This window comes from Furipterus horrens, unplaced genomic scaffold (assembly GCF_987537825.1).
Source record: "Furipterus horrens unplaced genomic scaffold, mFurHor1.1.pri manual_scaffold_8, whole genome shotgun sequence".
NCBI classification, from domain to species: domain Eukaryota; kingdom Metazoa; phylum Chordata; class Mammalia; order Chiroptera; family Furipteridae; genus Furipterus; species Furipterus horrens.
Genome location: NW_028327178.1, coordinates 94,301,712 through 94,314,018, shown reverse-complemented (window position 1 = coordinate 94,314,018; position 12,307 = coordinate 94,301,712). Strand labels below are relative to the sequence as shown.

General features: G+C 51.3%; 2 protein-coding genes across 6 annotated transcripts; one reads left to right on the top strand and one right to left on the bottom strand.

Annotated features, from left to right (window-relative positions):
* The first annotated feature begins 709 nt into the window (after positions 1 to 709).
* BLCAP (BLCAP apoptosis inducing factor) lies at positions 710 to 11,022 on the top strand. Of its 2 annotated transcripts, none has more exons than XM_090286382.1 (2): positions 710 to 841; positions 9,091 to 11,022. In XM_090286382.1, exon 2 carries the CDS (start codon positions 9,267 to 9,269, stop codon positions 9,528 to 9,530), a length of 264 nt encoding a protein of 87 aa, XP_090142508.1. In that variant the 5' UTR covers positions 710 to 841; positions 9,091 to 9,266; the 3' UTR covers positions 9,531 to 11,022. The 2 variants fall into 2 exon arrangements, with proteins under 2 accessions (XP_090142508.1, XP_090142509.1); XM_090286383.1 differs by lacking the exon at positions 710 to 841 and adding an exon at positions 4,079 to 4,152.
* NNAT (neuronatin) lies at positions 4,912 to 7,327 on the bottom strand. 4 transcript variants are annotated; one of them, XM_090286378.1, is made up of 3 exons: positions 7,142 to 7,327; positions 6,859 to 6,961; positions 4,912 to 5,918 (listed from the first exon to the last, which is right to left on the bottom strand). In XM_090286378.1, the coding sequence occupies exons 1-3, from the start codon at positions 7,211 to 7,213 to the stop codon at positions 5,692 to 5,694; spliced, it is 402 nt and encodes a 133-aa protein (XP_090142504.1). In that variant the 5' UTR covers positions 7,214 to 7,327; the 3' UTR covers positions 4,912 to 5,691. The 4 variants fall into 4 exon arrangements, with proteins under 4 accessions (XP_090142504.1, XP_090142506.1, XP_090142507.1 ...); XM_090286380.1 differs by lacking the exon at positions 6,859 to 6,961 and adding an exon at positions 6,146 to 6,221; XM_090286381.1 differs by lacking the exon at positions 6,859 to 6,961 and adding an exon at positions 6,141 to 6,221 and having other exon boundaries at positions 5,755 to 5,918.
* Positions 11,023 to 12,307: the final 1,285 nt, after the last annotated feature.

The following is a 12,307-nucleotide window of genomic DNA, read 5'->3' as shown; positions in this document are numbered from 1 at the left end:
TTCCTCACTAGATTGGCAGCAACTTGAGGTTAGAACAGCGCCTATGCTGCCCTCCATTATTCATTTTTGCCCTTAGCACTGCACTTACACATACTAAGTGCTTAAGAAATGTGCTTAATTCACTAATAATTGAATACACCGACTCATTCAACCCCCATAACAACCTTTGAAGGTAGGTATTTCATCATACATGGGGAAGCTGAGAGTCTGGGTACGCAAGTGGCTTGACCAAGGTACATGGCCAGGGGAGGAGTCAGGTCTTGACCCCACGTCAGGTCCTAAGTCCTGAGCCCAGATTTTTCCGCTCCTGAGCCTTGGCCCATTGGTGAAAGGGCCAGGAAAGGAGCGGACTTTGAGCCAGGAGAAGGCTTTGGCGCACTACACGGGTCTTCCACGTAGACCAGAGGGAATAGGAGCTCACCTAGAGAGACCACGGTACGCCTACTCGGCTCTCAACGAGTAACGATCACAATCTGCAGCATATGCATGAGGGGTCCATGGGTCCATGATTCGGGGCTGCCCAGGATCCGCCTGATTAAAAATTCTTCACGGTTGAAGACTTTAGAGTCACCAGAGTTCCACACATGTGCGAAGAAACTCTTCAAAAGGTCATTTGTGGCCGGTATTTGGGGGATAGCGGGCGAGGGCAACCCCAATTTGGACATTATGATCAGGCGTCTGCTGTAGACAGCCGAATCCCAGAAGGGGTCCTCGGCCGGCTGGGCTAGAAGACGAAGGGGGCGTCTCCACTGCTTCCTGAGCCGTCCGTGGCGAGCAGAGGTGGAGGCAGGCTGCGACAGCGCAGGCGACAGTGGTGACGGCGCCATGGCAGGGCTCTCAGGTACCGTGGTGTCGGCCTCCTAGGGGTGGGATGATAGGCCCCCAGTGTGTCCGCGCCGCCATGTTCCCTCTTTGGGGTCACCTTAGTCGTCCACCCGTCCCTCTCTGGGGTTTTCTTTCCGCGCACCCTCTAGTCACCTATGTCCGGTATCACGTGATTGCCCTGTTTGGCCCCAGCCCGAGCCCTGAGGGTCCCTTCCCTGCCCAAGGGCAGGTTACAGGACTCCTAGGTTCTTGTTCTGGCCTCCAAGGTCAGCGCTCTTCTCTCCGCTCCTGGGATGGGGCAGGCGGAGCGGAGGGAGCGCGGGGCTGCGGGGCGCGACCATCCTCTCTTCAGCCTCAGGGCCCGTGGCAGGGGACCCAACTTCTGAGAGGCCTCTCACTCTGTCACCGCCACTTAAGTTGCATTTTTTAGATCAGAAGGGGCGTGGGGGAGAGGAGAAGAGGGTCTCCTGTCCCGGGCCCCTGCTTTAGTGTCTGGGTGATAGGTCGCTCTCTGCTTTGAGTCTCGGGTGCTTCTTACTCCCTCTAGCTTTATGTCAAGTCGGGACGCCCGTTCCTTTTTTTCCATTATATATGGGGAGTGGCCCTGAAGGGCAGCTGAAGGAACGGAATGCCTGGCATACTTATAGACTGGAAAGACGAATGGGGTGCGGGGGACAGTTGCTTTTTCCTTACCCCTTTAATTTTCTTCCAGGCCTCCGTGTCCCTTTTCAATGCTGAATGTTGGGATAGACTGGGGTCTGTCCAAGGAAAGAAATGGTCTTTCTTGTTTATAGGTTTGGATCGTGTTTTATTGCTTTCAGGGAACTGGTGTGTTGGGGACAGCTTCTGTTTGCCCTGCCTGACATGGTCCAGCCATCCCCTCAGCCTTCTGGACGGCAACACCAAAGCCAGGACCAAAAAAAGTTCCAACTTAAGTGCTCATGCCAAGTGTTAGATCTTGTTTGTTTTAAAGAAGAGAACTAATTAATGTCAAGCAAATCTGTGGAAAGATTCAGAGCCCTTGTCAATTTCCAGTGACCATATCAATTCTGTATCTAAAATTGGTCTTGTTAGAATTCCTGCCAAAAACAGTTTAACCTTTTATGTGTAATAAGCGTTTCAAGGAGGAATATGGAAGTCTGGGTTTGGCCGTCTTTTTTGTTGTTGTTCTCTTATATTTGAAACATATGCATTCCATTTAAACCTGTCACTGTGATATACCAAGGACCATGTGTTGCCTGCTTCTCTGACTTCCTGTCTGGGAATGCTCAGAAATCTGGATCATGCTGGGGCATGGGCCCTATGGGAAGGACAAGGGGATGAGGGGAGGGTGAACAAGATCTTTCCCAGAGAAGATGGTGACATGTCTGTCGGGCATATAGAAAAAATAAGAGGTCACCAGGGGAAAAAAGAGACTGTTATTAGATTAATGTTGCCTGGGTACACGCACGCGCTTGTGCACATTTAAGTCCCTGGGGGTAAAACTAACTGCAGATTCAGACTCTCACTTTAGGGTGCTGGCTGCTAAGTAGATACAAGTTTGAAAATAGATGTCTAGCACATGGCTCACAGCAAACCTTCTTCACCCAACCCAAGTGTAACAAACTGTTGCTGCTCCACAACTGAAGCTCAAGAAACTTGTCCTCCCTGCCCCTTCTTTAAATCACAATCCAAATACTCCACAGATAGAGGTAACAGTGTCACATAACACCCCTGACAGTCATGGTACCTGAACTCCTCTGGGGCTTAACTTAAACTGGTTAGGCTAAGAAACTAACATCCGTCTTGGAGCAGACTCACCTGTTGCTGCAGTTCCACACAGCCACCCCTGTTCTCTCACAGCTCGTCTGTCTCTGGCCTTGTGGGACAGTCTTGTGGGGGTAATAGAGACAGTTTAGGGAAAGGGGGACATTTTAGCCTTGTGGACTAAGGGCTTTGCAATAAAACTCTAGTCATTTTCAACTCCTCCCATTGCTCTCTATCAGAATACAATGTTTTAATGGTATCACTGCTGGGGGGAAAAAGTATAAACAAGATGTGTTTGGATCAGACCTCTGGACCTTGCACTGGAATAGAAAGTGAACACATTACTTCTGTATTCTCTGTGGAGTTGTGTTTGCTGCCAAAGCATGAAGGTTTGGGAATGGGGGACAAAAGGAGGGAGTGGACATTGTGTATTCGAGCCCACCCATGAGGGCATAGGTCTCCATGGCAGCCCTTGCCCGGAAGTCTGTCACCTCACCATGCTCTGAGCCCTGCTGATGTGTGGATGGAGGAAGCCCCACAGGTGGGCTTTGCCAAGATCATCTGGAGAGCCCTGGGGCTGCCAGCAGCCTCCTGCCTTTTTGAGGTAGCACAGGAGAATTAAGAAAGGCCTGCTGTGTCCAGAGCAGCCAGACCTTTCCACGCTGCTGCAGCCTGTCTCCCTGACCCCAGCTACCTAAAACTTGGCTGAGGTTAGAACATCGGGCAGTGGGCACACCCCTCAAAGGCTCTGAGGGGAGGGGCAGCCTTCATTGAGAACACATGTAGAAATATGTTCAGTGTTGTGGGGGATTAGTGTGGAAAACCACAGAAACTCCAGTCTTCAGACTTGCCAAGAGATGGGCTTCAGAAGGGAGGTGTGGGCATTGCCTGCTGACGAGGCAAGAAGAGACCTGTTTTACCTTCAGGTTACGGTAAAAGCTGGAGCCACCCATCCTAAGGAAGATGGAATCTCAAATTGCACACCCCCATTCCAGTCCTCTGAGTCCTGATTGTCATTTTGATAGCAAAATGTTTCTAGTGTGTTAGGGTTCACTGGGATCTTAGCAGTCCTTTTACAGAGGGGAACTAAAGATGAGGGTTAAGAAGTGACCTGGCCAGTTTCCCTGGGCTGATCGATGGCAAAGCCAATATCAGAACTGAGGTCTGCATCCTCCACCCCCATAATTCTCTGACGATGAACTGAAGTGAGCTGCTGGTAGTTGGGTTGAGAAATACAAGGTGCTTGCTTAGAGGAGGGAAACGGTAGGCTCAAGGGGGCAAAGTGCTTTTTGTTCCAGAGTGTTTATGACAACTGTGACTAAGGGATTTGAGGAAGTGGCAGAAAGAGAGATTTATGGCCCTCCAACTCCTTCCCTTGGTGTTGACCCAGGAACAGGTGTGTGGTGACAGGGACATAAAGCCACAAAGTTGGACAGCGGGGCCAGATGACGAGGCAGTCAGCTGACCCCACGTAGAAGAGTCCTCTTTCACTGAGGAATGGGAGAGGGGAAGAGAAGTCCAGAGCTGAACAGCCAACCCACCCTGACGTGATGGCAGGGGAGAGCCAGGGTCAGGGACCTGGTAAGCACTCCTAAGAATATGGAGGCCAATGCTAGAAGCAGAGAACCCAGTACTGGGGAGAGGAAAGTGAGCTGGAGAGAGGTTGCTGGGGGTAGGGGAGGAGACCCTGGAGAGGAGCAAGACCAGGCAGGATGCCCTTGCAGCTGTCCTGGCAGAGGTTATAGGGCCTGGAGGGATGAGCTGGGTAGGGGAGGCGCCACAGCACGCTGCTTAGCCTGTGCTCATTGCCCAAGCCAGTGCCCACCCTGCCCTGTTCTCATTTCCTTGGTGCTTCTGGATGGAGATGGGCTTTGTGTTCTGAAGTCCTGATCAATCCCCCCCCCTCCCACCCACTGGTCACTAGTACCCCATTTTGAGAGCCACTCCCACCATTTGCCTCCTCCCATCTTTCTCAGTGATTACATGCCCAGGCCCCTATCCCAGGACAAGTGAAGGCACCCACCCTTCTGGGAGGGGCTAGTGATCCATTATTCTGAGACTACAAGTGAAGGCACCCATCCCTCTGGGAAGGGCTAGTGATCCCTTATTCTGAGACCACAAGTGAAGACTTTTTCTCTTTGGGGAGGGGGATATGATCCTTTACCTCAAGACAGTGTTGAGACGGAACTGGCTGTGTGAAGGTCCCAATTTATTCCCATTTTGTTGCCTCCCCCTCCCGCCCGTCCTCTCCCAAGGATTGTGCCCACTCCACAGTGGGCACATCAGCCCAGTCTTAGAAGTATGTGTCGCAGCCGCAAAAGAAGTCACAAGAGAGAGAACTTTTTGGTGCTCCTCCACCGCCTCGCAGGGTCCTGGGACATTGTGCGAAATGGGGGAGGTACTGTTTTTTTTATTTTTTGTAGAGGTGGTCCCTGTCCTCCAGGAGCTTACAATCTAGCTGGGGAAATACAACTAATGCACACTTACACAATCATTACAATTAGCAATTACCACAATATTGACCACAATTGCGTGAGACCAGGGAAAAGATCAGTGAGGGGCTGGGGGCTCAGAAAAGGTGTTTTAGTAAAGTTGGGATTCTTTTACTGGTTGAATAGGTCCAAATTGTGTGAAACATTTTTGGGGTTGGGTTGGCTTGGGAGGCAGTGAGGGGGGACGGGGAATTGAGGGAGCAAAGGCAGCAAGGCTGGAATGCACATGCTGTAGGCAAGGGACAGTGAGAGGGCCCCACTCTGCTTCTTAACCCTCTTCCTCCCACACCCACGCCCTCCAGTCCCGCCACACAGGCATGTAGTTGGCTCCTTGTCTGCTGTTCAGATTCACGCTTCAGCTGATGTGATGGAATGTCCGTACTGCTGGCTGGTGGTGTTGTCTGGATCTCTGTGGTGGGCCTGCTGGCATGGCCGTTGCTGTGGGGCTGGAATGTTGCTGTCCCGACTTGGTCCAGATCAGAATGCCTACTATGCCTAAATCTCAAGAGGTCTGCTCCCTCCATCCCCCCTCCTCCCTCTGCCCCGCCCCACACTGGGTGTAAAGGGGGCTGGGAAGGGATCTGGTATTGTCATTGCGGTGCTGCTTCTCCGGAGGCCTGCCAGCCCCTCACTGACCTTGGCAAGTGCTCCTCTGGCGAGAGAGCACAGGGGACCCCCCATTCCTGCGCGGCCCTGGCTCCCATGCTGGGCGAGATGCACAGGAGCACCTGGTGACATGGCCGCCCAGGGCTGGGGCTTGGGGCCTCAGTTGGGGGCTCGCCGGCGCTCTCCCAACACCTGCCGCCCGGTCCTCGACACGGTGTATGCCAGCTTCTGCAGGGAGTACCTGAACACCTGTAGTGAGAGACCCAGGACCTGCCCTTAGAGGCGGGCACCCTTATCTGTCTGCAATGCTCCTGTGCCCGCCCCCACCCCACCCCCTGCCCCGCCCGTCTGTCCAACTGGGAAAGACGGGCTGGGGCGCAGCCTGTCCACCAGTCAGGGCAGCTGGAGCTTTTCCAACTGTGCTGAAGGCTGCATGGCGGCAAGCTGATTGGACCTACAACTTATGTATACCTCACTTCTTGCAATGGGCTGAGTCCCTGGAGGATTTCGAAAAGGGAATCCTACCCAGTAAATGCAGCATTCCAGGAACACCTTGAAGGAAATATGCGGTTCCTTTGGCAAAGAATTCCTTTAACAGGGAATTCTTCCTGCAAAGGGTGCTTTTAGGGTAAATGATTTTATGGGCAAAGTGCTTTCTTCTGATTTTTTTTCTTTTTACATAAAGCGCTTTGCCTCAGTTTGATTTTTTTCTTTAAAGCGAATTTGGTTTTTTAGGAAGCGCTTTTTTCTCTTCAATTTTTCTGCGAAGATCCTTTTCCTCTAATTTTTCTCAAAGTGCTTTTATCCGATTCACTTTATTGTTAGCTCCTTTGTCTAAATTTTCTGCAATGCGCTTTTTATCTAACGCAATTTGTAAGTGCTTTTGTCTGTTTTTCCTGCAATGCGCATTTTCTCGATTTCATTTTTTCCCGCGAATTACTTTTTTCTAATATGTTGTGGGTTGGTTTTTGTGAAGTGCTTTGCATTTATTTGTTTTTGAGAAGTGCCTTTTTCTAACTTTTTGTCCCAGCCCCGCAATCGCTTTATTTTTTTAAATAAAATTTTCCGCAATGCGCAATTTTTAAGGCGGAAAATTTTTACTACGCGAGGTGTAAAGTCTCTTTTCGCAAAACAGACGTGCCCCGCCTCCCTCCTGGGGTCAAGCCTGGGTATAGCGGGGTTTTCTTACCACGTTGGTCGCTAAGAGCCTCGGCGTTCCTTGGCGGCTGGCGCCCGCCGCGCCCCAACTCTTTGTTCCCGGCCGGGCGCGGGCGCACTGAGAAGGGTCTGCGCTAGGAGGAGGGCGCAGGGAACGGGTGGGGGCGCGTGGTGCCGGCCGCGGCACTCAGGCAGGCAGGGATCGCGGCAATCAGGAAAGGACGGGTCGGGGATGCGGCAATTGCAACGTGGGCTTGCCGGTTTGGGGGCGCGCATCAGGACCCCTCTCCCACCTGGAACCCGGGTACACATACCTGCAGCAGCACGCGGAAAATGTACCAGCCGATGATGAGCAGTTCAGCCGAGGCTGCCGCCACTGCCGCCATGGTTCCGAGAGTGGGTGGTGGTTGAGATCGAGTGTGCCGAAGGCTGCGGGTTCGCCGAGGGCCGCTGGTCTCTCGGAGTCCGCTGTTGGGCGCACTGCCGCAGCCGCGGTGGCCGCGCCTTAAGTATCTGCCCGCCACCCAAGCGCGCATGCGTGTTTGGGGAGGGTCTAAAAGGGGGGGTAATCTGGGGGAGCTCCTCATTCGCTACGAGAGGAAAAAAATAATCCATCTACTCTTTCCACACCGACCCCCGCCTCCCGAGTTTCATCTTAGCCCCTTTCCAGAAGATTCCGCCGTCTCCGCTTTTGAATTTTAGTGTAAAATGGAGGGGAACTGCAACTCTTAGTAGCGCATAGCCAAGGGGGTGTGTTCCTCTTGGTATAGAACTCCTCTCTTGGAGCCCAGGGTCCCGTGCCGTACCAGAACCCACCTAGGGCACAGATGGAAACCTAATTTAGAGAGGGATCATCTACCCCGCAGAGCAAAAAGGATGCCCCTCTCAGGAGCCTTGGCTTCACAGCCCCCCATTCACTCTTTTTCTAATGTTTGATGTGTTGTAAGCCAGCGTCCTTTGTGTCACAAGAATCTCTGAACGTGTAATCTTTCTCTGATTCCTTGAGTCCCGCTTCTTACGGTTGCTAGACCTACGGCAGTGGCGATTGTAGGAATCCCGCCAGGGCACTAGGCGGGAAAGTGGTAGTTATCAGGTATCTACCCTGCGGGAGGGATACGGGAGGGATTGGCGCCTTTGTTTGTGTGGAAGGGATAGGATGAGCTCTCCCGGGAAGTGGTCAAAGTGTCGTCAAAATGCGCTCTGGGATAGTTTGCTTTTGGACAGGTCATTTCAACCTCTGTCTTATGCTTTCCTCCCCCCAGACCCTGGTAGGTCTTCCTCAGCCCCCAAGGTTCTTTGTACCCGTTGCGCTGGGCGTCTGGAGTGAGGTTTTGTTACCGCCACCAGAGGGTTATGGCTGCTACAGCTCCGTTTCCAGGCACAGCAGTTAGACCTTTCTGAACGCGGTCTGCGAGCGCAGCCACGGCGCAGCAGTAGCCCGCCTCTGTAAAGTACCTCTCTCCGGCACGCTGCCTGGCACAGGGGCCAACTGGCATTTGCCCCTATGTGGACAGAAAATTAATTTTGATTAAAAGCTCACAGAGGTCAGCTTCTATGCAGTGCCAGAGGCAGATGGAGAGTGTAAGTCATCCAAGCGAGGTCAGTTTGGATGAAGTAGCATGGTGGTGTGTGTTTTTTTTCTATATTGACTTTCGAAGAAGTTGGCTGGTTTCGGCAAAATGACACAAGGCTATTAGAAAAAGGGAAGCTCGTCGCAGGCTGCCATCTTAAAATATTTGATGGTGCTGCCGCCGCTGCAGCTTCCCGAAGTTTGCGAGGATCCGTTGCTTGTGATCGCCGCCGCAGGCATTGCGCCGCTAACTGCTTTAACTACTCAGCACCTGCTGTGAGAGAGAACCTCGTGCTAATCCTGTGGGGCATGGCCATCTGGTGGCAACCACAGGGCGGTATTGTGAGGTCTGGACCCCTTGAGGACGGGCCGCAGCCCCAGGAGGCGATACATGATCTCTGCTGGGCAGGGCCCAGGCAAAGCCAGTCCACTGTTCGGGACCTGCCGGAAGAGCCCCCAAGTAGCCCAGGGGGAGACACCCCAGGAGGCTTCCAGAAATGGTGACTTGGAGATAAATAGACTTCCATGGGTGGGCAGGGAGGAAAGGGCATTCACATTTACTGTTGTTAACCATGATCCATTTTCCCAAATAAGTATACATTCTGTTCCTGTTTTTTTTTTTTTGTTTTTTTTGTTTTTGTCTGTCTGTCTGTTTTTTGTCTGTTTGTCTGTTATGTTGACTTTTCTCTTCAGGATCCCTGCTGCCTTGGTGATCCCAGGCTGACAGCCAGAGAGCACAGCGGCTCAGCTCCTGGAGAGCGAGGGTTGAAGAAAGCGGAGGGCAGCCGCCCACGCCCGCTGGCTCCCATTAGGTCGGTTCCTGCAGCGGTGCCCAGCGGCCTTGGCGAAGGCCCTGCCTGGCAGAGATCATGTATTGCCTCCAGTGGCTGCTGCCTGTCCTCCTCATCCCCAAGCCCCTCAACCCCGCCCTGTGGTTCAGCCACTCCATGTTCATGGGCTTCTACCTGCTCAGCTTCCTCCTGGAGCGGAAGCCTTGCACAATTTGTGCCTTGGTTTTCCTGGCAGCTCTGTTCCTCATCTGCTACAGCTGCTGGGGAAACTGTTTCCTGTACCACTGCTCCGATTCCCCGCTTCCGGAATCAGCACACGACCCCAGCGTTGTGGGCACCTAACAGCCTGCCCACTTAGCTTTCCAAGGAAGCAGAAGACGGGAGGGGAGGCATTGACATAGGTCATAAAGCATTGGAGTTTCAAATCCCGCAGCCCGCGGGTGCCACATTCCTGACGGCGCCTTTTTGGCCTGTGATGTTTTATCCTTATAATGTGAATAATAGCACTGACCAGTGCTTTTATTGTAGAATCCTGTAGTTGTGGGTGGTCTTGTGGTTGTGTGTGTTCTGTCCCCATCTTGGTCCCAGCTGGCACGGTGGCCACACCCCTCGCCTCATTCCTGCGAGGAGTCTGCACCCATCCTGATTAACCACCCCAGCATGACCTGGGCAGATAAAATGCCAAGTCTCATTGTCACCTCTGTGACCCCTCCTTGTCAGGGTCTCCTTCCTTCCCAGAATGTTCCCAACTCCTCAGTCCCTCCTTTAGTTCCTTTTACCCCTTTCCTTTTGTGGGGAGCATCTGTCCAAGACAGGGCTCTTTTTTGCACTTATCTCGTACTGAGAGATTGCTGACGCCCAAGAGCCTCGCTTTTTCATCCTTCTTTCCCTCGTCAGCAGGCTAGACAGAAACATGTTTTGACTGTTTGTTGTTCACAAAATCTCCAGTATTTTTTCCACTTCATTTTTAAGAAAGAAGTAACAAATACATGTTACTCTTTCACTGGGGTGTCTGGGCTCATACCCAGCCTCACTACCTTTGCCCTTCTTCCTGCCTTCCTCAGCTGTCCCCAGGAGGGGGCGGGGGTGCCTCATTGTGTCTCCTGTGCATGCTCTGCAGGATTGAGGTGTAGTGTGTTCAAGTAGATCTAGATCTAACAGTCCCCAGCCGAGTGAATGGAAGAGTACTTGTATGTTTCATAACAGCCGTGATCCCTCTTGATAGGTGTTTGGATATTTTTTGGTGTGCCGTACGTGTGTGTGTACGTGTACAAATACATGTGTATATTCCTTTTAAAGAAGCTTTATTGAATGTGTTCTGATTTTGAGGTTTAGCAATAGCTAGCTGTAGTGGGTGCCGCTATGGTTTTTATTTAGCATGGGTATTGCAGAGTGACCAGCACACTGGACTTCAAGGTGGTTCAGACAAGACAGAGGGGAGCAGTGGCCATCGTCCTCATGCCTGGAGCTCCTTCAGTCCTGCACATATAGACTGTACATTATGAAGAATACGCAGGAAGACTTTGTGACTGTCACTTGCTTTTTTTCTGTTTCTGCGCTTCTGTAACAAGTGTTGGCAGACAAGACTTTCTCCTGGCCCCTGCCCACTGGAGATCAGCATGGTTGTCCCTCCAGTCTAAACCATCCATCTTTCACTTGCCTGAGTGGGGAGGGAGGTGGGCCAGGCAGAGGACAGAACTGGAGGCAGTCCATCTAGGGAATGGGACTGCGAGGCCACACTTGTGGAACATTTGGACTGCATTCTGGAGCTTTTACTTCTGGTGTGTTCGTTACACAGCTGTTTGAAATGTTTAATAAAGCTTTATAAACTTTACTTTGTGGTTTTATGTGGCTGCAGTCCATTTGGGTCGTGGTGTTGGATTTCTAAGTTGGTGGGGGACAAGGGGTAGCATGGAGGGGCTGAGTCCTTGGCGCCAGAGTACCTTAGCTCGAAAATTTGATCCGCTTTCTGGAGAGCAGATGGTGGGGTTGAGGGGGGGTGGAGCAAGGGGCAGGCCAGGCGGTGAACAGGAGGGAGTCTGAAAGTTTTCAGAGATGAGACATTTGCGTTTCTCAGCTCCCATGGCTTCTCGCCTGAAACTGTTTCCCTCCATAGGGGATTTGAGTAACCCATCCCTTGACAAACAACTTAAGACAGCTGGAACCCTAATCATCAAGGATTTTTATGGTGCTGCTTTTGAAGTAAAAATAAAGTGAAACCCCTTATGGCATCTGAAGTGGAAAAATAAATAAGGCTGGCCCTCCAACCAGGGGGCTTAAGGCTTAAGGCAATGGCTAGAAGCACGACAGTGATGCAGTTCAGGGTCCTCGATGTGCTTGTACTCCTGTGGCTGTAACCTTGGAGACAAAGCAGAGCAGTTTGCCTGGGTCCTGCGCTGGATGTCTACCCCTTGATCTCGTTTAGACCACGTAATAGGAGCATGACCTACCCAAGGCACAGAGCTGTTCTGATGGTTTGTTGAGATAACAGTTGTGAAAGGTCTTTGGTGATTTCATAGTTGACCTGTTTTACCTAGATTTTTAATTTCTTGCTGTAGTTATATGTAGTTTTCTCCTCTCCTTAAAATTTCCCTATTGTTTTAATTTTTTTATTCCTAGTGTTGCTTATCAGTGCTTTCTCTTGATCAAAACTTGCCAAAGCCCTGGCCCGTGTCCCTCACTTGGTTGGAATGCCATCCTGTAACTAAAAGGTTGCAGGTTTGATTCCCTGTCAAAGCACATACCTAGGTTGTGGGTTTGATCCCCAGTCCAGGTACTTGCAATCTTGGGTCCGGGCACAGAAGGCAACCAATCAATGCTCCTCTCTTCTCTAAAAGCAATTTTTAAAAAATGTCCTCAGGTGAGGAATAATAAAAAAAAAAAATGCCCAAGATTTGTCTATTTTAAAGGTACTTTCAAAGAACCAAACTTTTATTGATTATACCTGCTGAGTATTTTTCCTATCTAATTCTCCAGTGCTTTTATCTCTGAATTCTTTTCTGGGTTTCTGGATTTATTTCATGGTTCAGCAAAGTCTTAAGCTGAAGAGTCACACACGTGGAAAGGATGGTTTGTTCAGCAAACATTGAGTCCCTGTACTATGCTTGCTGGGGATTTCA

What these genes read in the sequence shown, in the direction of transcription:
- NNAT (XM_090286378.1), bottom strand. Translation starts at nt 7,213, where the DNA reads ATGGCGGCAGTGGCGGCAGCCTCGGCTGAACTGCTCATCATCGGCTGG. An exon ending in TTTTCCGCGTGCTGCTGCAG is followed by an intron (nt 6,962 to 7,141) that starts GTATGTGTACCC and finishes CCCTCCTCCTAG; the next exon opens with CGCAGACCCTTCTCAGTGCG. An exon ending in GGCTCTTAGCGACCAACGTG is followed by an intron (nt 5,919 to 6,858) that starts GTAAGAAAACCC and finishes CTCTCACTACAG; the next exon opens with GTGTTCAGGTACTCCCTGCA.
- BLCAP (XM_090286382.1), top strand. Translation starts at nt 9,267, where the DNA reads ATGTATTGCCTCCAGTGGCTGCTGCCTGTCCTCCTCATCCCCAAGCCC.